At 43.3% G+C, this 25,196-nt stretch overlaps 1 protein-coding gene across 1 annotated transcript; it reads left to right on the forward strand.

Annotated features, from left to right (window-relative positions):
* Nucleotides 1-9,761: 9,761 nt before the first annotated feature.
* Nucleotides 9,762-24,914, forward strand: IL7R (interleukin 7 receptor). The gene is made up of 8 exons (XM_051643487.1): nt 9,762-9,861; nt 15,293-15,431; nt 16,810-16,964; nt 18,609-18,763; nt 20,212-20,389; nt 21,110-21,200; nt 23,118-23,193; nt 24,411-24,914. The coding sequence occupies exons 1-8, from the start codon at nt 9,762-9,764 to the stop codon at nt 24,912-24,914; spliced, it is 1,398 nt and encodes a 465-aa protein (XP_051499447.1).
* Nucleotides 24,915-25,196: the final 282 nt, after the last annotated feature.

A 25,196-nucleotide genomic window follows, 5' to 3' on the forward strand; every position in this document is an offset into this window, starting at 1 on the left:
AGCGGCCACCGCGGGACCGTGTTTCAGGGTGGTAGTTAGAAAGCTTATACTTATGTGGGGAAGAAAAGAACAGTTTCCCACACAAGGCCTGGCCATATAGCACCATTTCTAGGAACAAGTGATGGCACATGTCATGCCGTTCAGAATGTTTGGACTCCGATGGTGCACTTCAGTGAGTTTAGTGATTTTTTTGTAGCACTGTAACAACCTTACCAGAGCAGGCTGCAAGCAGTGAGGGACTCAGAGACATGCCTTCTGGCTAGCTTTGTGCCAGGCAGCAATGCCAGTGGGGTGGAGGGGCCCGTTATCTCAGTGTCCCTGTGTCTCACTTCAGTTCCTGTCCTCTCCTACTCCTCACAGGGGCAGGAACCTGCTCTCCTTCCATGCCCAGGTGTGGACGGCTTCCCTCACCATGCTGGCTTGGCTCCTCTGGCCATCTGTGTTGTGGCATGAGGGGAAGGGAGGTCCCAGACCATCAACTCTCCCCTGGTTTTCACTGCTGTGACCTTGAGAAAAGAAGCAGCTGCTTTATGAATTCCCTTCTACTCGATCACAGGGAGAAACTGTGGACACACTGCCCCATCCACAAGCCCATAGTCATAGCCTTCCTATTGTTTTCTGCTGTACTTGCCTTTGATGTCTTACTGATCACTTTCCTAGCTGAACCTCAGGTTGCAACAAACCAGCATTTCAGCTGCTCATGCCTGTTGTGGTTTGTTTGTTTTCACTTTGGCTGCTCAGTATTCAAATTTTCGTTTCCCTCCCTGTTGTGTTTTTTTTCTTTTTTCTTTCCCAAGCTGAGGTGATTTGGTGCAGGTTTACTGAACATTCTGGTACTGAATACAAACACTTTGACTCCCATACCTCTCCTGGCAACTACACTTTGAACACACTGAGGCTGGGCCTACACTGTTTGCCTTCAAAAGTGAAACCAGGGGAGGTATGCCTGTTTTCATGTTTTGTTACAAACTCCACCTCAAGCCAAGGTCACTGAAAAGCTGGGCAGCTTCCATAACCTGTAAGCAATCTATGTTTACTGTTTTTTGCCAGCATTGCTTCACTTTCATCTGAGGGCTTGGTATGTGTTCCTATGACTGAGCTCAGTTTCTGACTTTGCTTTGATTGTTTTCCTTGCTTTTTAAGACAGCACTCCTTGCATACACATGGAGTGAAAGCTCAGATAAAAATTGTGGCTCACGTACAATACTCAGTGCCATCTCCACAAGTCCAAACAGCACCATGTGATGTTAGTTCATACACATGGTAGACAATAACAGCCAGCATATACCTAACTTTCCTGTGTTTTAGCTGGCAGATACCAGCTTTGTGTAATGATAGAAAATGCTGGTTGATGCTGTGCCAGACACCATGGAACAAGGCAGCTGCTGCAGATTCTGGAAAGTCAGGGGAACCCCCTGGCACTCTGAGGGTCTGCAGGTGGCCAGCTCATCCTGCAGCACATTTACTTCTGCTGACTGCTTAATGCTCTTGCCAGTGGAGCTTACATTGTTCAAGGGGAACAGTAAACAAAAAGCTCCTTCTTGGCCTATGCTGCACCCTGTCATGTTAAAAAAGGGCTAAATAATTTAGCAGAAACTAAAACCCCTTGCTTTACAGCCGATTCTCAGATACCAGAGGGTGGCTGGGCTTAGTTTCCAGGTGATGCCCAAACCGGCGTTAGTAGTCCAGTCACACCCAACACCTATATTGGACTACCATGGGTCCAGATCCACTACTAATGTCACACTACCTGCCCAGCCACACACGTCCTGAGCACTATGGCCACACTCAAAGGTTTTGTCTTCATTCAGGGACAACACTCTTGCTAAGTCAAGTAACGGTGTGATTTATCAAAGCAACAAGTTCTTTGGATTGCAGGTGACAAATTAGCTGACTGCAAAGCTGGTACAAATACTAAGAATATGAGTAATACAGCCTGGCTGCTAACACATAAAGTGATAAGAAAGAGAAAAGAAAAATAAGAAGAAAAATAAAGGAAAAATAAAGGGAAAAGGGAGTTCTAGAGCCAGTTATAGGTTTCCAGGGTGTAACTGAGTGTTCAAATCTTACCCAAAGGTGTCCCTATGGGGGCGAAGAGAGGCTCAGCCTGCCAGCTGATGCAAAGAGTCAAGGATAATCCTGGCAAAGGCCAGGCAATGGGATCTTCCCTGACACTGATTGTATCTTCCCATTTTTATAGGATTGTTAACTTACAGGTGTGACTTGAGGGACTCTAGTCATACATACCATTGTTATGATTAGTGCAAAATTATCTCACTTCACTTTTAAAGGTGTAGACTAGAGCAAATTCAGGGCACAAGCTCATTGAGGGATGGTCATCCCCAGGGAGAGGGGTAGCTTTTGGGATGGAGGTGTGTTTTAGTATTAAAATGAGATTATAGTGAGCAAAGGTCTCCAAAGGACAGTGTTAGACTTTTGGCCAAGAGTATCAAATATGCAACTTGTCAGTTCTAGGGGACCTTCAGAAAAGTCCAGCTGTGATGTCTCCAAATGTGCATCTTATCAATCCCATGGTACCTTTAGGCCCCCATGGTCACCAGAGACACTGGCCATGGTGTCTCCACTCCAATCTCAGTGCTGGTGTCCTTACAGTCAGCACACTGAACTCCCCTGATGTTGCCAACTATGAGAGTCACCTGAGGAAATCCTGTGGTACAGACTCTTTGCACGTTAGCTGCATTCCACTTTAAAGGCTCTGTCAATTTTTTACCTTTACTTGAAAGTGAATATAGACTTAATTTCTAAATCACCTTGTCATGGGTTAATGCTGGGCCAGCAATTAAACAAATAGCATAAGACGGTTTTCTTGGATCCAAGCAGTGGCCTTGGTTCTGCACACCGTTCTCTAGCTGTAACTAAAACATTGAGTGTTATCAGTCCTAGAAGCAGACACTGACCAAAATATGCCGTTAATTTTGGCAAGTGCAGGTACTTAGAAGAGACTTAACTGAAAAGTTAAATTACTAGAAAGAAAATTGGTTCTAACCTGGCTCAAAGAAGGACACACTTTCACCAATCATCCCATACATTATCCATGAGCCAGCAATGTGCCCTTGCTGCCAAGAGGGCCAATGGAATCCTGGGGTGCATAAGGAAGAGTGTGGCCAGTAGGTCGAGAGAGGTCATTCTCCCCTTCTACTCTGCCCTGGTGAGGCCACATCTGGAATACTGCATCCAGTGCTGGGCTCCCCAGTTCAAGAGAGACAGGGAACTCCTGGAGAGAGTCCAGCAGAGGGCAACAATGAAGACTGGGGGATTGGAGCATCTCCCTCATGAGGAAAGGTTGAGAGAGCTGGGACTCTTTAGTCTGGAGCAGAGAAGGCTGAGGGGAGACCTTATCAATGTCTACAAGTATCTAAAAGGTGGGTGCAAGGAGGATGGATTCTGTGATTCTGTGATACCGGTAGATACCGCAGTTAAAACCAATGTTGTGATTCAGAATAAGCACAATAATGTGGAGAGCTGCAGTGATGAGAATATCCCTGCACACAGGCATTAGTGAGACACTTATGAGAGTATTCTGTCTGGTTCTGAGCACTTCAGGGAAAAGTTGAAGGAAACTATGGAGTCAGAAAGACCTGTCTTTATCAAGTGAGAAGTTTAAAGCCCTAGATTTAGTTTGCTTCTTCAAAAACATGCTAAAATGGGAATTTCATGGTTGACTGGAATTACCTGCAAGGGAAAGGATTTCTGATAAACATTTTTATAAACAAAGGAAGGCAAGATCTGCTCACTGGAAGTTGGATTTAGACAAAGTTTCATGCACAACCTGAATGATAGGACAGCTAATTTCAGGGGGCAGTAATTTCTTCTTGAGATGACCAAATGTAGTAACTCAGGCATCACAAATAAAACTGACAAAGAGAGGAGAGGGAGAGATTCTTCCGAAAGTGCCATGACCACATCATCATGACAGCCCGTTCTGCCCTATAAAACCATAGGTTATGTTTGCAGTGTGCAGTGCGTCGTGGGCTAGAGATACCTCAGCTGGATCCAGGAGTGGTGATATGGTGGTGCTGACACAGGGTCCATCTAAGCTCACCTCCCATGAAAGTAAATCAGGTGAATCAGAACTGTATGAAAAGAAACAGACTTTCTGAAGGTCACAGAGGGAAGAGTGGAGCCTCTTGCTGGTAGCTGGGCTGAAAGCAAGACTGGAAAAAGGGTCCTTTGTTACAGTGGAGAGTACTGGAAATAGGATGGACTTGGTCCATTTCCAAATGTGAAAAATGTGAAACTATCTGTGGGTGGTTTTTAAATCCTCAGTGTAACTACAAAATGATAACAAATCTGCATGCCAGCTCTACCAGGTGGGATCCCAACAGAGTTCGCACGTGTCCCTCTGCAATTAGTGCCTTATTTGCATATTTCTTTATCTCCTGGCGGGTGAGGCATGAAAAATAGGGCAAAAATATGTGATTATTTTCCCTGTTTAAATCCATGTTTAAAACGGAGGATATAATCTTTCAGGTTTCTCACACATATTTTCCTGTGGTTTTCTGGCATGAAGTGTCTAGATTTAATGACATCTCAAACATTACTCATATTTGAATTATTGAGATGACATACATATAATTAATTTTTGAACAGACAAACATCTCAGTGCACAAAATTGGTGCCAAACCAAATCACATGAGTTATATGTATTTTTCTTACCCTTGATAATGTCTGTTTAAAAATTTTTTTTCAGTTGCAATGTCAGTTGTAAATTTCAGTTTCATAGTGCCACATCCATGTCTTTTAAACACCTTCAGGATGGTGACTCTGCCACTTCCCTGGTCAGCTTTTTCAATGCTTCCTTATCCTTTCAGTGAAAACATTTTTCCTGATATGCAGACTAGACCTCCACTGGTGCAACTTAAGGCCTTTCCTCCTGCTATAACAATTGTTATTTGGGAGAAGAGATCGACAGCCACTTTGCTACAATCTCCTTTCAGGTAGTTGTCATAGAAGAAGATCAGGTTAGTCAAGCAGGACCTGCCTTTCATAAACCCATGCTGACTGGGCCTGATAATCTAGTTGTCTTGTATCTACCACCTAATTGCCCTGAAGATTATCTGCTTCTGCACCAAGGTCAGACTGATAAGCCTGGAGTTCTCTGGATCCTTCTTCCAACCCTTCTTGTAGGTGGGTGTCACATTTGCCAGTCTCCAGGACTGCTGATAGATGGTGGTGAGCACTTTGTCAGCTCCCTCAGTACCTTTGGGCAGGTCCCACCCAGCCCCACCAACCTGTATGTATCTAAGTGGTGTAGCAGGTAGCCAACTGTTTCCCTTTGGACTATGTGGGCTCAATTCTGCTCCCCAACCCTGTCTTCCAGCTCAGGGGTCTGGGTACCCAGAAAATAACTGGTCTTACTGATACAAAGAAAGCATTAAGTATTTCAGCCTTTTAATCAGTCTTAGTAATTTTGTTTCCCCTCACATCCAATAGAGGATGGAGATTACCCTTAGCCATCCTTTTCTTATTAATGTATTTGTAGAAACATTTTTAGTCGTCCTTTACAGCAGTAGCCAGATTCAGTTTTGGTTGGGCTTTGAGCCGTCTAATTTTCTCCCTGCATAACCTCTTGATTTCCTTGTAAGCCTGCTGTGTTGCCTGCCCCTTATTCCAAAGGTCATAAATTCCCTTTTCTTTTATAAAGAGTTCAGCTTTACTGAGGATGTTATGTTCAACAACACTAATTTTTATCAAAATGGTTAGTGTGGCTGTAGCTGGCTCATTAAACTACTGGAAGACCAATAGGTGCTAAGACGTGCAAGTAGAAGCAAGGGGATTCTATACTAACATTCAAGGGGGGTTTTGTGTTGATGGTTGGACTCAGTGATTTCAGAGGTCCTTTCCAATTATGACGGTTTTATGATTCTGTGATTCTGTGATTCACCAACCTTCATGTCATTGAAGGAACCAAGGAGCCCAGGGGCTCCTGCCAAATCAACACAAGAAAAGTTCTCTTCCAATCTCAAGCTGGACCATGGGTACGTCTGTGGGTATCTAACCAGGACACCAACTGAGCTGCTCAAACACATGGACACCTGTCTCTTCTGACCATCACTGCCTAATGTGCTGCACACTGGAGTGTATCTTAAGGACGTGCTTCACTCAACTTCCACTGATGCTCTGGGATCTTTCTGAGCTGGCATGTCTGAAAGCATTGCTGGTAGAAAGATGGGTCTACCAACTTCATCCTTCTAAGCAGGTACTGGTGGCAGACTTAAGTCTAGTATACATGGAGAAGCCTTTTGCATTTTTTAGATCCCAAACAGAATCAAAACAGATTTTGTGTCCTCAGAACAGTGAGAACAAGTGAAGAGAGTGTAAGAAGCAAACATAAATGCTAACTTGTAGGCAACCTTTTAGGCTAGTGATTTTCAATAGCTGAAATACAAGTGGTAATCCAAGAAGTTGTAAGATCCCTTGGAGCAGTCAGTGGGAAATGCTGAGGAGCTGTTATGCCACACAGATGGCACACACTTCTGAACCACAGGGCACTGAAAAAATTGTTTTCCTCAGGCACAGGGGCTGTAACCTGGACTTTGTTGATGGCCAAAAATGTAAGAGGATTTAAGGTGACTTAGAAGCTCCAAAGTAGTGTTGAGACCTGAACAGGTTTGGCAGGCAAGTGAACAAGTATGTTTTTGCTGGGCCATCAAAAGTCTTACCCATTTAAACTGTGGGGTTTTTTGTGGAACCTTGGATTAGGAGACAAAAGTGGTGTAAATTTATTGCACATGTGAAATCAGTCCTCTTTCAGCCTCTCCTGGGTACTAACAATTCAGTTGCCCTAAGATTTAGACTCTCACAAATTTGGTTTCCTATCTCCCAAGGCATTAGAGGAAGGCAACAAGGTGAGACCAATGAATTAAAATTCATCTTGGAAATCAAAATTTTGAAGCAGAGACCCAGAATTAAAACAAAATGTACTTTTGCTTCATGACTTTCGCTATACTAGGTTTTTTTTTTTCTTTTCATTGTGGTCCCTCATTTCCCCACCCAGACAAAATGCAGCTATGACAACTTGGAAATCCCCTGAGCAGCACAGCTCTGATAATAAGATTGTTCAAGTTCAACCAAAATATTATGTCTGAAAAGTCTTTTTCTTTTAGTTTGCCCCAGCTGAAACAGGAAAAAAGAAAAAAAAAAAAAAATCAAAGTGATAGCCCACTCAATTATCAACAAGACAAATTTAAAGTGAGAAGGTGTTATTTCCTGATAGTGATCATTTTGCACTGGAGATGCCTCCTTTATTGATAGTTCTGGTTTGAAAAAGAGGTAGAAATAAGACTGAGAGTTTCTAGAATAATAGGATATTGAATATTATTAACCCAGGTGCTGAAATGCTTAAATAATCTTTTCTAAAGCAAGTTAGGAGTAGACCTTTGGGGTGTGAAGTCACCAGGACCAAATCCTCTTGATTCAAGTTTGGCTTCAATAAGCTTCGGTCAAGCATAGGAAACCTGGGAGAGAGATTTGAGGTCTACCTTTAATGTCCCCCCAGCTGACTCAGATCTCTGAATGATGCAATTTCTTGAAGGGATATGATGTGAATGGGGCAGTGCCCCAAATACTTCTGTAAGTGAAACCAAGCTCTTGAGTTGGTTCGGCCAAGGCTCATTGGTTCTGGCACCATGTCCAGGTCCTGCTTTGCTTTGTGTGGGTGGTCACTGTGGCTTGGCAGGTTCCTCCCCTGTTTGTGGGTATGAGGCATCACAGAGGTCTGCCAAGCAGACATCCAACTCCTCCACCACCTTGGGGTCTTTTTCTATTCAATGCAGATAAGTATATTTATTTACAAGTTTAGATTTCATCTTTTGGATGTCTTTGTTAGGATGAGATGAATCATGCTCTCCACTGGCTAGATGGGGCAAAGCAGGAGAAGCTCTGACATAGGAATAGACACTGCAAATACCTACATTTTGACTGCTTAATCCAAATCCCTTTACCTAGACTCAGTGCATCTTCAGGGAGTGCTTTGGTGGTAAGCCTCAGGGTCCTACCACAAGGCAGGATTTGGCACAGGTATGGGAGATCCATCTTCTGGGTAGTCTTGCTGAGCTGTTGTGGAAAGGGGGGCATTACTTCCCACTAAAACAGGGCAGGGTAGCTCAGAAGCACCCCTAGGCTACCCACTGACCATTGCTGTGGGCAACAGGTGACCTGGCAAGAAAGACACATTTCTAGACATAGGGGCTGAGCTTTCATCATCTTCATGAATTATTTGAATTATTGCCTTGCAAATGAAAAAGCTGCTGTGGCTTCCATATTGAGTTTCTTTATTATAGTGTCATGATTCTTCTGTTTTCTCGGGCAGTGTTACCAACTTTACCCTCAGTTTCCTTTACACTTATGACATAAAGCTTTTTTTGGTACAGCCAGTGCTGTGCCAGAGCTCGCTCCTCTCTTTCAGGTCTTCAGCTCACTTGTAGTTAGCCACATCAGTCAGCTGTGGACATGGCCTCGCATTACAATCTAGTGTGCATTGGTGTGTGCAGCCACAGAAAGTGTGCAAAAGAAATATTTAACACCCCTTTATCTTCCTCTTTCTGCTTCTGCTTTGTCCAAAGTCTGAAAAAAAAAGTGAGATCTACCAATTCACTCTGAGGAGCTAGATTTTGCAGGAATAGTCTTTTAAATTACAGCTTTTCTGGGTCAGCACTGCTGTATGTGGGAATTCCTAGAATCATAGAACAGTTAGGGCTGGAAGGCACCAGGAAAGATCATCTAGTTCCAAATACCCTGCTGTAGGCAAGGTTGTCCTCCACTAGACCAGGCTGCTCCAAGTTCCATGCAACCTGACCTTGAACACTTCCAGGGATGAGGCATCCACAGCTCAGCTTCACTGGGTAACTTGTGCCAGTCTCTCAGCACCCTTACACTAAAGAATTTCTTCCTAATGTCTAATCTAAATCTCCCCTCTTCCACTTTGAAAACATTCTCCCTTGTCTTATCACTACACACCCTGGTAAGAAGCCCCTCCCCAACTTTCCTGTAGCCCCTTCAGGTACTGGAAGGCCACTACAAGATCTCTCTGGAGTCTTCTCTTCTCCAGGCTGAACAGCCCCTTTTCTCTCAGCCTGTCTTCATAGCAGAGGTGCTCCAGCCCTTGGATCATCTTGGTGGCCCTTCTCTGAAATTGCTCCAACAAGTGCATGTCTTTCCTGTGCTGAGGACTCCAGAACTGGACACAGCACTCCAGGTGGGGTGTCACGAGAGCGGAGTAGAGGGGGAGAATCACCTCCCTTGCCCTGCTGGTCACACTTCTTTTGATGCCAAGACTTAAAGAATAAATAACAGCAATTATATTTAGTGTTTCATAACTGGCATAATTTTTAATTATTTTTTTTTCCTAGGACTTGTCTTTCTCCAATGAGATGAAAGTGGTTGAAAGGACTGAACTGTGCTCTGGGAAAAGTCAGCAGTGAGAATCCCACTATCCAAGAGAGGAGCCACTATCCATGGAACATGCTCCCAGTCTGCTGGACTTGCCCAGATTTGGCCCAATGTCTCAGTGGGCCTGATCCAGAAGGTCCTTAGCTTTGAAGTGGGAAGCATGTTTCAAAGTAAAAGTTCTGTGAACATCTTCAGGCTGGCTTCCTGCGCTCTGCCACCAGTCATCCTTGCTGGCGTGCTTACATTTCCCCTTGCCTGCGGTCGCTTTATCAGGCAGTGGGTTTGCTCTGCCTCTAGTATAAAGTAAGCGAGCACGGGTTTTGCACACACATGTAGAGCACACATGCAGCATGCTCAGGATGACACAGATGGGTATAGTATTGAGTCTTCTCATCTTGTTTCTTCACACCACTTTTGGGGAAAGTGGTTGCACCTCAGCAGATGGTGATGGTGAGTCATTTCATCTTCATCTTTCCACTTGTGTATGATCTTGAAAACCCTAAGTTAAGAGCTCCAAAATGCAACTGCTGGGTTAAATGTGTTGTTGCTTCAGCCTCCAGTCTCTTAGTGTCAGTACCTGAGGTGGATGTGGAGCAGGAGAATTCCTATTTAATTTAATTCTCCAATCTTCTGTCCTCTGTAACATGCAAATTTGTATGAATTGAAAGAGACCACAGCTGTATGCAGAGGGCTTGCAAAATCACATCTGTTAATCCTCTCTTGTTGTATCTAGTGTTCATGTGAGGAGTTACACCTGTGAGCGGGAACCACTTCTCTCTTTTGCAGCCCATGATCACTCTGACCTGTGATCAGAGAGGGGTGAGGTTCTATCTTCTCCTGCCCTTGGCAGTTCCATCCAAATAAAATGTTTCAATGTACTTCAAACTTGTCCCAAATTGTTCCACTCCAAAAGCGAAACTTTTTTTCTTGTTTTTCTTACTGCAATTGTATCTGCTGTATCTGGAGGATAGTCCCAGTCTCCCTTGTAGAATGATTGAAGCAGCAACTCTACCACAGCCCCTTGTTAAGACCATTAATCCATTACTCAACAAATAACTATAAATTAATTCAACAGTTTAAATTCAGGCTTATTACAGTTCTCATTATTTCATTTAGAGAGGTGAAAATTCTTTAGAAGCATCAAAATCAAAAGTTAAAAAACCATAAATAGCAGCAACAAAACCACTGTTTCAGGCTGTTGTCCCTTTTCTCAAAAGGGAGCTGGAAAACTGGACTTACAGATTTAGTCCTAGATTTGGTAATATCTTACTTGTCTAATACTAACAGCAGTGACAGAGCTTGTTGCACTGAAGTTGCTCAGTTACTGGTAGTTTTAGGGCTCCATTATGTGGGAGCAAAAGAATTTTTCTTTTTTTAGGAACATAATGGCAGTGTTCCTGTGTTGTGTCAGAGACAGGGAATCTTACTCTCCCATGTGCCATGTATGTACATGCACACATATATACATAGACAGGATGTGCATGATAAGATTTTTAGTCAGAAGAAAACAGGGAGTGGCTCAGACTGCATCTAACAACCTTGGATTTTGCATTTTCCTTTTATTTATGCAATCTGCAGCTGTACAGAGTCGGTTTTGGCAAGAGGCTACAGGGGTGAATGGTTGATGCTAGTGTTTTTTCACTGGTGTCACTGAAATCTTCTGGGCTTCCCAAAATCAGATATGACCAGACCTTCCCTTGGCTTGTCACTAACTGCTAACAAACCACAATTTGCTTAGAATTAAAGAAAAACAGATTCAGAAAATCCCCACTTAGTACGATTAGCAGCTTTTATTCATTCTTTGTAAGTCTTTTGGTTTGGTCAACAAATTAAACAATACAAGTTATAATCACCTGTGGTGGATGTTTGGCTTTCAGTCTCGGCATTTCCAACTCCCCTGGCCTCCTGACAAAATGCCACCAGCTGACAGAGGCAGGAGCTCACCCCTTCTCTCATGGACAGAGGAGGGAAAAGCTCATTGTACCACTTGCCTTGGTCTCTTGCCCTCTTCAGAGGGGCAGACTGCTCTTCCAGGCAGAGATGATGGAGATTCCCAAAAGCCCTAAGAGACTTACCAGCAGAGCCAAGAAGGGGCAGCCAGGGAGGGGTGAGAGAGCATGGACAAGGGGAGCAGGAGGCAGCAGGTTGCTGGGGTCTCATGGGCAAGACAGGTGGCTTCAGCAGTCCTCATACCTTGACTGGTATGGTTCATCCAAGCCACAACAAAACTGCTGTAATTAAAATAAGTCCTGCCTGAATCAGATCAGGACCAGTGATTTTGTGTGCCCCTGTCCATGGAGACTGGCACTTCACTGACTTTGGAAGTTTACTCACTGCTCCTGCAGGTGCTTAGCAGTGCCTTTGGTTTCACACTTTGTGGTTAGTCCCAGTGGCTTCAGTGCTTAAAGCTGAGGCATGTCCGTAGCCTCTGCTAGCAATTTGCTCTCAATACAGGCTCATGAGATTCCTCCTGTGATTTGAACCATACTGCTGGTTGTTGTCCAAACCCAAGAGACAACTGTTGCTGTGAAGGGCCTGCCATGGCTGTAGCTACAAGAGCAGTTTTTCTCCCTCTAGAATTGGCCCGTCTCAAGCCCTGCCTTGGTTTCATCAGAGCAGGGCTCAGGGCTCTGCCTGCTCTGGGCTTCAAAAAATAAAAAATTAAATCTTGTAAGGTTTTCATTGTGTAAGGAGTCCCTAGCAGTGTGAGTCATGTTGGAGTCATCAAAACCATTTACATAGCAAACACATTTGTGTGTGGTGGTTGTGAGGTTTAGGAAATAAGTGTAACTGAGACTATGTGCGTATTAATGTCAGACAAAAAAGTTACTGTCAACCCATAGAGGAACCGTAGCAGAAGAAGCATTTCAAATTGCTTACTTAAAATCATTCATGAGGCTTAATTATAATATATTCTATGATTAGGATGTTATTTCCTCAAATAAGGAACCACATAATCACAATATGAAAGTTCAGTGTCAAAGAAGCAAAATCAACTTTCCTCGCAGTGTGGATCCTACAGTGAACTACACTGGCTAAACATTTAATGTCTGTTTGAACTGCAAGACAAAACCTTTTTCTTGCTTCTCATTTTGCAGTCATCCTGATAGAGAGTGAATGAAAATTTCTGTCCCTTTGCAGCAGAATAGTAGCAGGCAGCTGAAGGAGTTTTTTTCTGGTATGTGTTTATTAATACACTGAATATCAGTTTTGTGTGTTCATCCAAAATCTGGTATATGGAGTTTGCATATAAAGAGAGGACCAAGCAGTCTCTCCTAAAAAGGAAGGTTAGTCATTCTAATTAATAAGTTTTAATGTTGTCTTGAGGTAGTTGATTATAAATAAATCAGTTTCCTGGTAGCTGCAAGTAAAGTCTTAGAGAGGCATAAAATGTGACATACCTGTCCATGTTGGCTTTAGGTGTATCTCTCTATATAAAATATGTGGGTTTTTCCTTTTTATTCTTATTCGTTTCAGCTTACTTGTTATCTCCTGAATTTTAAATATATGTCTATCTATATGCACACATTTTTACCCACAACTCCGTAACTTTATATAATACACATTTCTGTACATGTATGTCTCCCTGGATGGCCCAGGGTTGCATTGGTCAAGACTCTTACCTGTGTGGAAATGCTGCTGGTCTTGTTCTGGAGTTGCACTGACCTTTGTGTGTCTCTCTTGAGTGTGATGGTCAAACAGAGTGGCTTTGGACAGCACCTGCTTTGTCCATGTCTGTGCTACACACGTTATCCCCTCAAAGCAGCAGCACTGGTGGAAGACACGGTGTTTTGTTGTCCCTCAAGGAAAGCTGGGCTCCCCTTGGGACAGACCTCACCAGAGTTGCAGTGAGAGGACCAGTAACTGCTTCTCAGCATTGGTGGCTCCTGGCAGCAAATGGCCACTAATTTTTAGCTTGGGGATTGATCTACCTTCTGAATTTTTTTTCTCTTACTCAAAATCCGACTCCAGATGCACCTCGGCTCCAAGGTCAGGAGGAAACACTGCTGACAGCAAGCCTGTGGGGTGATGCTCTTTACTTACATTTTAAAGCAATCAAAAAACTCTCCCCTGCTTTCACCCTGCTGACAAGCCATGACCATTTTGGATCTTCAGGTGTGCTCCCATGCTGGTTGCAGGATTGGCTGTAGGACTTCAGTATGAATCAGGATATCCAAGCAGCTGGGCACCCCTCCGTGATCCGATTCACCTGGGTGACAGCAGAGATAAGCATCATTTTCTCTGGGAGGGATTTTTTCCATTGGAAATATTTCCATGGGTATTTCCCTACAGTTTGTGAGTATGAGTCACTGATATCCCCAGAGCAGCCAAGTTCTTGTTCGCACTGCAGAAGGTGCCCTGCACAGCAAAGGCACATGTGAGGAGAGGGTAGAAGAGGACCAAGCAGAGGGTTGGGAATAGTCCCTGGACACAGGGAACAGGATTATGTATCATCACAGCTACCTTTAACCATCACTAAAAGGAGAAAGAGCCATTCCTGCTCTGAGGATCTGCTAAAGGACCATGACAATAACCCTTTCCCTGTTGGTTTGGCTCGGGTGGGTGAGATTTCATGAAATGAGGCTGAACCAGCAGTTTCCACTGGAGAGTACTCCTCTCAGAACCATCAGTTTTTGTTTCACTGATGTCATACATGTGTAGGACCTGAGACATATGCTCTTTGTCAAATCACAATTGTTTTATGAGTCACAGAAGCAAATTTGCAGGAAGCCATGCATTCTGGCAGAAAGACTGAGCTTTCCCTCCAGAGCCCAAATTTGTGACATTTCAGAAAACTTTTGCAGTACAATCAAAATGGTGCTTAATTGCCTCATGGCATCAAAATACTCTTGCTTTCTTAAAACCACCCATATAATTTTCCAGTCCTCTCAAGAACCTGATAACTGGCCAGACCTTCACAGCAGAGGCAGAGCAGGGGCAGGAGGGGGCTGCTTGGTGTACTCTTGGCCACCTGCTACATGGATGGTCCTGATGCAGGTCCAGCAGTGGCAGCTGCATCCTTGGCTGTGGATCTGCTTCTTCAAAGCTATGAGTTGTTTAATGTACTTTCAGGCTGGCCTGAGCTAAACTTCCCATACAAATAACTCCCATTGAAAATAGCCCTTAATCTTGAGCAGACACTAGCCCTGAGCCTCTGCCCCAGACACCTCTGGCAGTAACTGCCAAGAATACCCCTCAGTGCAAGTTTCTGTTCTGTTTATTTTCAAGAGTGTTTGATCCTTTACTTGAATATTCTGCTTTTCAACAGGCATCATAAACATGTCTTGCTCCCCTTCACGTGCCCAAGGACAGCAGCATTTTGCTGTTCCTGATAGGAAAACCTGTTTGAGAAAGTTCTGAGATTATTTTCAGATAGAGTAAGTCATATTTTTATCTTGGTGTGAAGATCATCTGTAACTTTTAAAATGAGACTTCTCCGGAGTCAAACTTAGGAGGAATTGAACTGCAGAGTGGACAATATCTGTTCTCTATTTTGAACTTGACACTGGTACTTTTTCACAGCAGTTTCCATGTTGACATCAGTGCCCCTTTGTCCATGATTAATAGAAAATAATAGACATAGAGTGTCTCATATGATCAAATCATCTGCAATTCTATGTCTTTTTATAGTTCACAGACTGATGCAGAATGTACCTTTGTGCGTGGTAAGTAGGTGGGCATGTAGGGAGAGGAACCTTGAAAGGCACAAGTGGCTTTTAATTTCATTTTGAACAAGCTCTCTTTGCTTCTTACAAAACAGGTGGGTTGATCCACTTCCTTTCAGGCAACCATGTAAAGAAACAACCTCCTATACAATGGAGCTGAAAACTGAACACACTCAGAGGTTTGCTTCAGTAACATCCTGAGAATCTCTCTTTAGGGACTTCTGGAGATGACGAACCAGACAATTTTAACATCAACTGCTTCAGCCAGCTGGAATTTAAGTATTCCTACAGTAGCCTGACATGCAATTTTACCGAGCTGCCTCCTCACAACACTAACTATACCCTGGCCCTGTGGTAAGTGCTGTCAGTCCGTCCTTTGGTAAACTTCTGGGAAGCAAAATATTAAGCACCAGTGAGTCACACTGCCATCATATGCTGGGAAACAGGAGCAGCAAAGCAGTAAAATTACACTTCAGAGTTTTTTACCAAGTTTGAATACTATATTCAGCAAAGAAGAAAAGTTTACTGAAACAGAACATAACTCCCTAATAAGAAAAAAAAACAAACAGATGGAAGGGTCTGTAATGATCATTATAATGTCTCTAATAGTCCGATACCTGATACTGCCTCTGTTGCTCTGGAAGATCTGTTATTAGAGATGCAGCCCAAAATGAGCTAAGAGCATTTTTCCTTTAAATTAAATTATATTTTAAACCAAAACAAACCTAGCCTTTATGAAGTGAAAAATAAAATTGTTTTTGAAGAGGCACACCCTTTCCACAAAAAATTCTTTGGCAAGACTGATTTTCCACTGAAGGAAAAATCATACAAGGCAGAGTATAATGCCTTTATCTAAGCCAAATAAAAATTTAATCAATTGTTTTCACATATACAGACTCACAAAAAACACATAAAAATGAGTATACAAAAACTCAACAGTAATGAAACAGATGAGTTGTCTCCACTTCTCACTGAGACCTTGAAACTGTTTTCCACCTTTTTTAGAACTGATGCTACTGGCTGAAAAAGCTCAGATTTTGTTTCTGTAGCATATGTCTGCTTGTCCTTTTACCTGTTTTCCCTGAAGCTGAAAGTTCTGAAGCAGACAGGAAAAGAAGTAGTTTTTCTTTTTTCATCTTGGTATTTTAAAAATTGCTACATAATTTTTTCCACCTAGTGTATTAGAATTTTCTAATTCATGAGGTTATTTCTGTATTTGGACTGAAATTTTATGATAATCCTCAAACAGGAGTATCACAGAGATATATCAGTCACACACAGATGTATTTCCACCTCTGAAACTGTGTCTTAGGAATCCTTCATGTTGACCCCATACTTGCTAGCATTTTGGTCAGCAGGAAATTTATCTTCAGAGAATATCCAAACTGTGACCCTCTATTTTAAAATGGCAGCAGTGAGATAATTTTTAAAGATAGAAAGGATTTTAACACATAAATCTCCAATGTAATAATTGTCTTTTTTTCTTTTTTTTTTTTTTTTTTTTTCATCTTGGAGAGGCCTAGGACTCTTACTGTGACTCACATCACTTTGTTACTGTGTTCAAAGACCACAATAACAAACACTATCAATCTTTTAAACTCTTTGTTTGCATGGCATTTTTTTCTTATTTCATATAGAGTCTTACTTCAATTAATGTGAAATGAGCAACCAGGATTTGTCCCGTATAGTTAAGACTGAGAAGAAACTAACGTTATGTCACTTTGGTCAACAGTACCAAGGAAGACAGCAGTTACGTGTGCTTCAATATGGAGAAACAGGAAGATGCATATTTCTTACAATTCACTGATATACTGTCAAATAAATATATTTGCATGGACTCTGAGATGAAGAGACTGGTCTGCAAAAGTTTGGTTGTAACTGATATTGGTGAGACAATATTTTAGACATTTTTAAGATACAGTGGTTACTGAGCTGGGAGGAGGGGGTGGCAGGAATGGCCCAGCACAAGGCCTAAGCATCAATCTGGATGACATAGAGGCAGTATAAAATAATGTCCTAGCAGAGCATGGAGCCTGGATTGGGGTGTTGGCAGAATATGGTGTTCCCCTAGCTTCAAAGACAAACATGATTAACCTTCATTCAAAACATGCAGCTCAGTTCTGGTTTATTGTAACACTCTGCCCAAACCTGGACACAGACCGGGTCATGCACATGGGTGAAACAGCTGTTCCTGAGCATGGGTGAACTGACAAACAGGGGCATTTTGTTCATGTCTCACTAGGGTTTGTGCAGTTTCAGGACTGACCACTCCAAGTCTAGTGTGAGCTCAGTAGCACAGGGACTGTAAGGTTTCAAGATCTCGCTTTTTCACACCTTGCTTCTTGGTAGAGCTTGTTGTCTGAACCAGGTGCTCAGACATCCTGCAGCACAGCAGGGACACCAAGAGCCTATGAATGGGCTCCACAAAGCCATGCTGGGGATCTGCCTGAGGACAGAAATAGGGAACTGAAAGGAAGAGGGGCTCCATAGGACTTAGCTCTCTTGGGAGCTGGTCTCATTTAAGGACTGCAGAGAAGCCCATGTGGGGCAGCTCTTTACTGCTCTGGTGCCACATTGCTTTGCCTTCCTTGGGCAATACGCTCTGTGACATTCCCTTATTATGAAACATTTTTCCCCAGTGCAGTAATTTTGTAATAATTTTACATTACCTCTCAGTTTATGGCCCAGCCTTGACCATCTCTGGTAGGCTCTGCTCTAGAAACCATGGGCTCAGCATGAAATAATTAAATATTTGGGAGTTGCAGGTGCAAGCACAATTTCTGGCTAGATGCATTTTCCTGAGAGCAGAGAGGTGTGGGCTCACTGTTCCTGTGAGAGCCAATGTTCTTCACATGGCACATTCAGGTAGCCTCAGTGTCACAGACACAGGTCACTGCAGACCTCAGGCACATTCAGCACGGGCCTGTGTTTTGGATTTGGTGTAATTGCACAGATGGTCAACCAACTGACAGTCTCCTTCTGCAGACTAGGTCAGGTGTTCATAGCAAGTGCCTGAAGCCACAGCCCCCTCTCCTATATCCAGTACTGTTGTGTTTTGTGCCTTCCTCAGTCCCCCTGCCTATGATGTCCATGAGTAGTTGTACCTGTACCCAGTTAACTTCCCATTGCCTTTCTACAAGAGCAGCGATGGGTTGTGCCATGGAGTCTCAGTCTCGGACCACAGGTTAGAGGGACTGAATTTCAGGTCTTCAAGCAGTGCTAGCATAGGGGTGGGACTGCTCAGGAACTGCTTTCCAAGACTAAATGTCACATCCCTAGGAAGAACCACCCCTGCTGGCCACACTGCTGTTCCAGCAGGTCAAAACCAAACCCCTCTCAGGACCAAGGTGTAAGGGTGAGCTAGAGCTCAGCAGAAGGCTTTCACAGTTCAGGCCAACCCTCACTCAAGTTGGGCCACCCTGCAGGGGGTGTAACTTGGAGCGGATTTTTTTAAATTATTTTTCAATACCTGTTCATTTGGTAGTAACATTTTTCTACTCCTGTTATGTCCTGGTTTGTTATAATTTGCAGTTAAGCCTGAAGTACCATTTGGTATAAACATCACATACCAGAAGGAGGCAAATGAATATCTTATTCATTACAGTACACCACACTTCTGGAAAAAATACTTAAAGGACAAATTAATACACCAAACGGCCTATCGGCAGGAAGCAGGTACTTGGAAGGTAAGCAGTGATGTATTAGTGAGCTTACACTAATTTCTGAAATTAAACATTGTCAGAAATCATGTCACAGCACCCTCCACCCCCTCCCCCAAACCTGTATTTCTACAGTTCTCCAGCTGAAAACTTGGAAAGGATCAACCCTCCTATGAAGACAGGCTGACAGAGTTGGGGCTGTTCAACCTGGAGAAGAAAAGGCTTCAGGGAGCACCTCCCAGTACCTTAAGGGTCTACAGGAAAGCTAGAGAGGGACTTTTTATAAGAGCATTAGTGATAGGAAGAGAGGGAACACTTTTAAGCTGAAGCAGGATAGATTTAGGTTAGATATTTGTATCAAATTCTTTACTGTGAAGATGATGAGACACTGGCACAGATTTCTCATGAAAGTTGTGGCTACCCCATCTCTGGAAGTGTTCAAGGCCAGGCTGGATGGGTCTCTGAGCAACCTGGTCTTGTGGGAGGTGTCCCTGCCCAAGGAGGGTTGGAACTAGATGTTCTGTAAGGTCCCTTCCAACTCAAGCCATTCTATGATTTGCCATTTTTAAATTTCATCATTCAAAACTGTTCCAGACAAAGCAGTCATGTCTGTTAGGTGCTTGTCTGGGCTAATGAAGTTTAATTCACTTGTACTTTGCTGAGGGAAGAGAAGAGATAATGTAATGAATCCAAGTGTTTGGATGTCTTGCTTTTTGCTTTGGTGTTTTTTCTCTTATTTTCTGAGTTCATCAGTCAGCAAATCACATGACCCCTTTCTTACTTCGCAAGAGTTTCTTCATGTCCCTTTTCCCCTGAGCCTTTCCAGGCTTCAGGTGCAGTCCCACAGTTCTCCCACCCTCATATCATGCTTTGGGCTGCAGATGCCTGTGAGCTGGATCTGGTCCGGGCTGCCCAGCTGCTGAGACCTCTGTGTCTCTTGTCACAGGAGCAGCCATGCAAACAGTTGACCAGATGGGAAGTGTTTGGAAATATAGACTATATCTGATTTTTACAGAGGGAAGAGAGGAGAGCTGTAACTAGAGAAAGAAAAGGATTCAGGCAACAAAATATATTGAAATACAGAGCACCAGAGCTGCATTGTGGGATTTCAGCTTCTTTCCTGCACCTGCTCTTTCAGAAGTTGTATTTTTTCCCCTCTCTATTCTGAGCTTTGCCAGGGAAATACTTATTTCCCACTGAAGTATCAGCAGTTGCCAAGCACAGATAATACCTCCAGCTACTTCCCAAAGAGCTTTTACCCAGCATTAGTCTGTCTCCCTGATACTGTCTGGATTACCTTGCTGATGCACTAGGCTGAGGCTGTGATGACCACCTTTAGAATAATGACAGTGACACAGAGCAGACATCTCACTTCTGCAGGAATGCACCTAATACTGCACATTTTGCTGGAATCCAAAAATACTTTTCTGATGCCTTCTAGAAAAATAATTGCATTTTTTTGTGTGTGTTTTTAGACAATAGAGTCACCATACCTTCAAGTAAAATTACTTGGAAAAAACCTTGAAAATGATGCATCATATGAGGTGAAAGTACGTTCACAGCCTGATGGACAGTATTTTAAGGGCATGTGGAGTGAATGGAGCACTTCCAAGAGCTTCAGGACTGCAAGGGAGCAGCATTCCACAGAGAGCTGTAAGGGCAGAAACCACTTTGGTCGACCTGGAAGAAGCAGAGCTAGAAGCCCTCAGCTCCCTGACCAGCTCCAGCGGAAGCAGTGACAGGAGCACAGGGGGGGAAGAGCCCATGGCCACTCCAGGGTTAGCCCTCACAGGCACCAGGCACTCCAGAGATGACCCAGAGAGTGGCTGTACTGCCCCAGCCTGGGACTAAACATCCCTGTGGGGTTAAATCTCATTCAGCTTGCTGCCTGCTGGCACGCAGGGAGAAGAACCAGCTTGCTCTGAGCATTTTAGTTAAGGCACCAAGAACGGTGAAACAGGACCCATCTCAGGGCCCTGCATTTGTGTGTGAACATGGAATTTAATGGCAAATATTGTCCAGGATAAATCCCACTATGGCACTTGTAAACATGAGTTACCCCTCTTGGGGTCCTTGGGGACCCTTCAGTCCCCAGGGGCACCTTGACAGCGTATTCGAGGTCCCTTCACTGCTGATGTAAGGGCACTATGAGTGGTGGCTTCAACTCACTGGAGGTGATAGCAGACTTCGAGCTGCTTTAATCCAACCTGAGAACCTCTCTTGGAGCTCAGCCAAGTGCTGGTGCTCTGGCAGCCTACCACTTTTCCTCCTTCAGGGAGGCAGGAGAAATTAATCTGACCCGACACTACAGTTACAATGGGTTAACAGTGAGACATTTACATGCATTGGCTGATGATCTTTGTTTTCCTTCAGATAGCAGTGTGGTTGTGGTCATACTCTCCATTCTAGGATTTATGGTCTTCATTGTCATGATTGTCCTGATCGTAACTTTTTGGGAAAGCAGGTAATCTAAGTCTCTTCATACCAGAAGAAGTATTGGGAGACCCCCATGTTCTGGCAGTCTTGCTGCTTTTTTTCTGTTATACTTGTGAACTAGTCTCTTTCTGTCTCTGAGCCTCTGTATCAAACTGATGGCAGGCAAAAGGTAGAAGTGGACAATATAAGAGAGCATTGGCAGGTAGAAGATGCCCTGAGCAGACTTCAGACTTGGGCTCGAAACACCAGGACCCTTGGGCAGCTAAAGTCATCTTGAAACACAGTCAGTGTCTCACTGGGGCCAAGTTTGTCTCAAAAACTTCAAGAAAGATACAGAAAAGAAAGCAACCTGAAGTTTTCAGTAAAGTCCCAAGAGGTCTGGAAACACTATAGGGGTGAGACTGCCTCTTTCTCTTTCATAGGCTGAGTCAGCAGGGTGTTTCTCAGCCTTGCTTTCAGAGGGAGCAGGGCAGAGCTCTCTGCAATAAGGGACAAGGGCTTGATGGTGTCAGCCACAAGCCCAGCTGGGTCCACATCCAGCCATCCATGTGGTGAGCCAGCTCTACATCCCCCACCAAAGTAGTCACAGCAGAAGTGGAACTCGAGATACATTTGTTACACAGGCACCCATTTGTCTACGTTAGCTTTTTTTTCATATATTGACTACACAGCCATAGATAGATAGATGTCCATGTATTTTTAAATACGTACATGCTTATATAGAATAGACAGTCGACAAGTTTAAGAAAATTAACAGATATGTAGATTATCTGGTGAAACCAGAATCCAAAGGAAAATAGTCCCAAGTTTAACCATAGGAGATTACCCCCTCCCAGGGCAGAAAGCCCAGAGCTGTCCTGTGGCATTCAGGCATGCCCATCCATGACATCCAGCTCCACTGACAGCCAGAGAGATGTCTACACACAAGTTGCTTTTTGGGGAAAAAACTTGGCAGGTGTTAATTCCTGAATTGCAGAGAGGGATTGCATGAGAATGTGCTAGTTGGCTCTAGTTAAACCATGACAAGAGCAATTTTAACAACTGAACATTTTAGACACTGGAGTTATCTGCCAGGGAATGCTCCCTGATGCTGTTTTATTTGCAAGTATAGATGTGGCTTGAAACATCTAGCTCTTGCCTTTTTCTGTTGCTGAGAACCTGCAGTTCTCCAACTTTGCTAAAACTTCTGCATATGTCAAACTGCTGAAGAAACAATACATTTTTAACCCTAGTATTTCCCTTCTAAAAATAAGAGGGGTTTATGCATATGTATATATACACCCATGTATGCAGACACAGACATAATATGAACTATACATTCATTTACATCTATAGTAATATTTGTATCACTGCCACATTGCATGTGAGTCAGGCAGTAGTCTCTAGATGCATCATGGCTGAGGGTTTCCAGCAGCACAACACACAAATGTTGCTCACCAAGGCAGTAAAAATGAGGCTTGTGAGAGAAGGCTACAATACAGTTATCTGAAACACAGAGGGCTGGCCAACGAGTGGGACAATATGCAGTTCTTTGACTTACATAAACATGCAGGGGCAAATATCAGCAAATTTGCACTTAAACCACAGCATACTTTTTCAATTGCAGAAATCGGTTTCACTGTGCACAACCCTGTTACCACAGATAGATGCAAATAAACTCCTTGCCAGCATAATATGCTGCTTTTCCAGTACTTGGTGAAGTGTCTTCCTTTAACTGTCACAATTTGTGCACTCAAAAGAACAATGGCTATTCAGTGATCTTTTTAACTGCTCTTCTCCTGTCTGTTTCATTCTGGGACTTCTCTATCGTTATTCTGGGTACTGCAAGCCAGCTGTAAGGCCTTATGAGAATTAGTACAGATGGTGCAATATGAACCTTGGATATCTCAACATGTTCCTCTTTCGCTGCTGTTGAAACGCTTTTTGTCTACTGTTGCTGTTTCAGGATCAAGCCTGCTGTGTGGCCAAACCTTCCTGATCATAAAAAAACTCTGGAGCAACTATGCAAGAAGCCAAAAAATGTAGGTAGTTACACTGTTGTTTTCACTTGAGTACAGACTACTGGGGAAAAAAAAAACACCTAATGTTCATGAGAGGCAGTACATGCAGTTGCTGCATTAAATGGGACATCTTTCATCGGTGGATTCTACATTTCACTGAAGAGAGCCCCCATTTGCACAGGCAGTTGTCAGTCAAGGGTATGGAAATAACAGACAATTCAGCTAGTGCCTGAGCTTTGAGCTGTGCAAACTACAGAGGGCTGGAGAACTTTATATATACAGAAAGGTTGAAGGAATTAAGTTTTTTATAGAAGAGAGGAAGATCAGGATTGGGAATCCTAATCACAACTTTTCAATACTTCAAGTGTAAGTAGAGAGATGATGCAGGTGCTCTCATCAGAAGCCTGCATAGTGACAGGACCAGAGGCAACAAGAACATGTTACTTCAGCACAAAATTCATCTGGATATAAGAAAGAAAATTCCCCTTGAGAGCAACAAAACACTGTGTAGATTTTCCAGAGAAGACGTAGGTTCTCCTTTGTTGGTAGGGCTCCTGATAAGAGAATCCACATCCTTTTTCTAGCAGAAGGTTGGACCAGTTGGACTGCAGAGGTCCTTTCCAACCGAGATGCTTCGGTGATTGAAAGAAACTGTGATCATGGGGCTGGACAGGGACCCTTTGCAAACATCTCTGGTGATTCCCATGTACCTTTACACAGCCAGCAGAATTGCTCATATATTCATCAGCACTGTTCTCTGCAGTTGGTATATTACTGGCATCTTCTTAATTTAATAAGAGTGCCCAGGGCAGAGATTCCAAATATGTTGCAGAAAGCCATGGCAAGATTTCACTTCCCTCACTGCTAAAATAGGAAGGTAAAACTGAAAGAAACTACCTGGGCTGGCGCACTCATTCCTGTGAAGTGGCAGCTGCGCAGTAAATGTGTGGCTCAAAAAAGTCTCTGAAACTCCATTTCCCACCACGTTGTGCAGAACATAAAACACTCTCCAGTGGCGCTGTCTGCAGGAGGCCACTAGAGAGATTTGTACTGACATGGAAAAGGATTTCAAGTGATGTGTTAATTTATGCCAACCTATTTTTCAGTCTGCTCAGGGTTACTTTTAGAGTTAAAGAAATAATTAATACACTTCTAAAATAAAAAAAAAATATTGAAGTACTTTTCCTGTTAAGCTAATACCACTGTTAACTGACCATGTTGTTCCCTTTGCCATGCAGAATTTTGATATAAGCTTTAACCCAGAGAGTTTTGGTTATGTTCACATCCATAAAGTAGAAGGCATTCAAGTAAAAGCTGAACTGGAAAATTTTCTGCAGCCATCAACTGCTCCAGAGACAAACCTTACAGAAAAATTTAGGAGCGGCTCAAACCTGAAGATGATTCCTGCAATGACAGACAAAATCAACCCAAGCCTGTCTGTGACTTATGGAGAAATCTGGCCATCTGAAGCCCTGCACAGACTCCTGGGCACCAGCCAGTTTGCAGTCACTGAAGGAAATAGTGTCTCCTGTATGTATGAGGTGTGTCACAGCAATGAAGTGTCCCTGTGTGATGATGGTTTCAACCTTCCCTCTGCTCCTCCCCTGGATCCCTCTGGCCAGTCTGGACCAGACCCCCTAAATAGTGACTCAGTATCCCAGTTGCTGCCTACCAGTGAAATGAGGTCACCAAACAATGAGGAAGCCTATGTCATGATGTCTAGCTTCTACAAAATTCAGTAAACCTTGCAGGAACGAGAGCATACAGGTTTTTCTCTAACACAAGCAGGACATTGAAGCTTTCTGCTCTGTTTTTTCACATCCTGTGAGCTCCCACTTCCACAACACAACCTGCTCATGTGCAATGCTATACCTGCAGAAGAGTGGGTTTTCCCACATTTCAGTGATAAGTGGCCTAACCATGGCTCTCAGTATGCTGCTAGCAACCTCCACTGCAGCAAAAATTAAATTTAATTCAGCTTGAGTTAAATCTTCAGATCTGATTAATCCAGTACAATGACACTG

Source organism: Apus apus, chromosome Z, assembly GCF_020740795.1.
Source record: "Apus apus isolate bApuApu2 chromosome Z, bApuApu2.pri.cur, whole genome shotgun sequence".
NCBI classification, from domain to species: Eukaryota; Metazoa; Chordata; class Aves; order Apodiformes; family Apodidae; genus Apus; species Apus apus.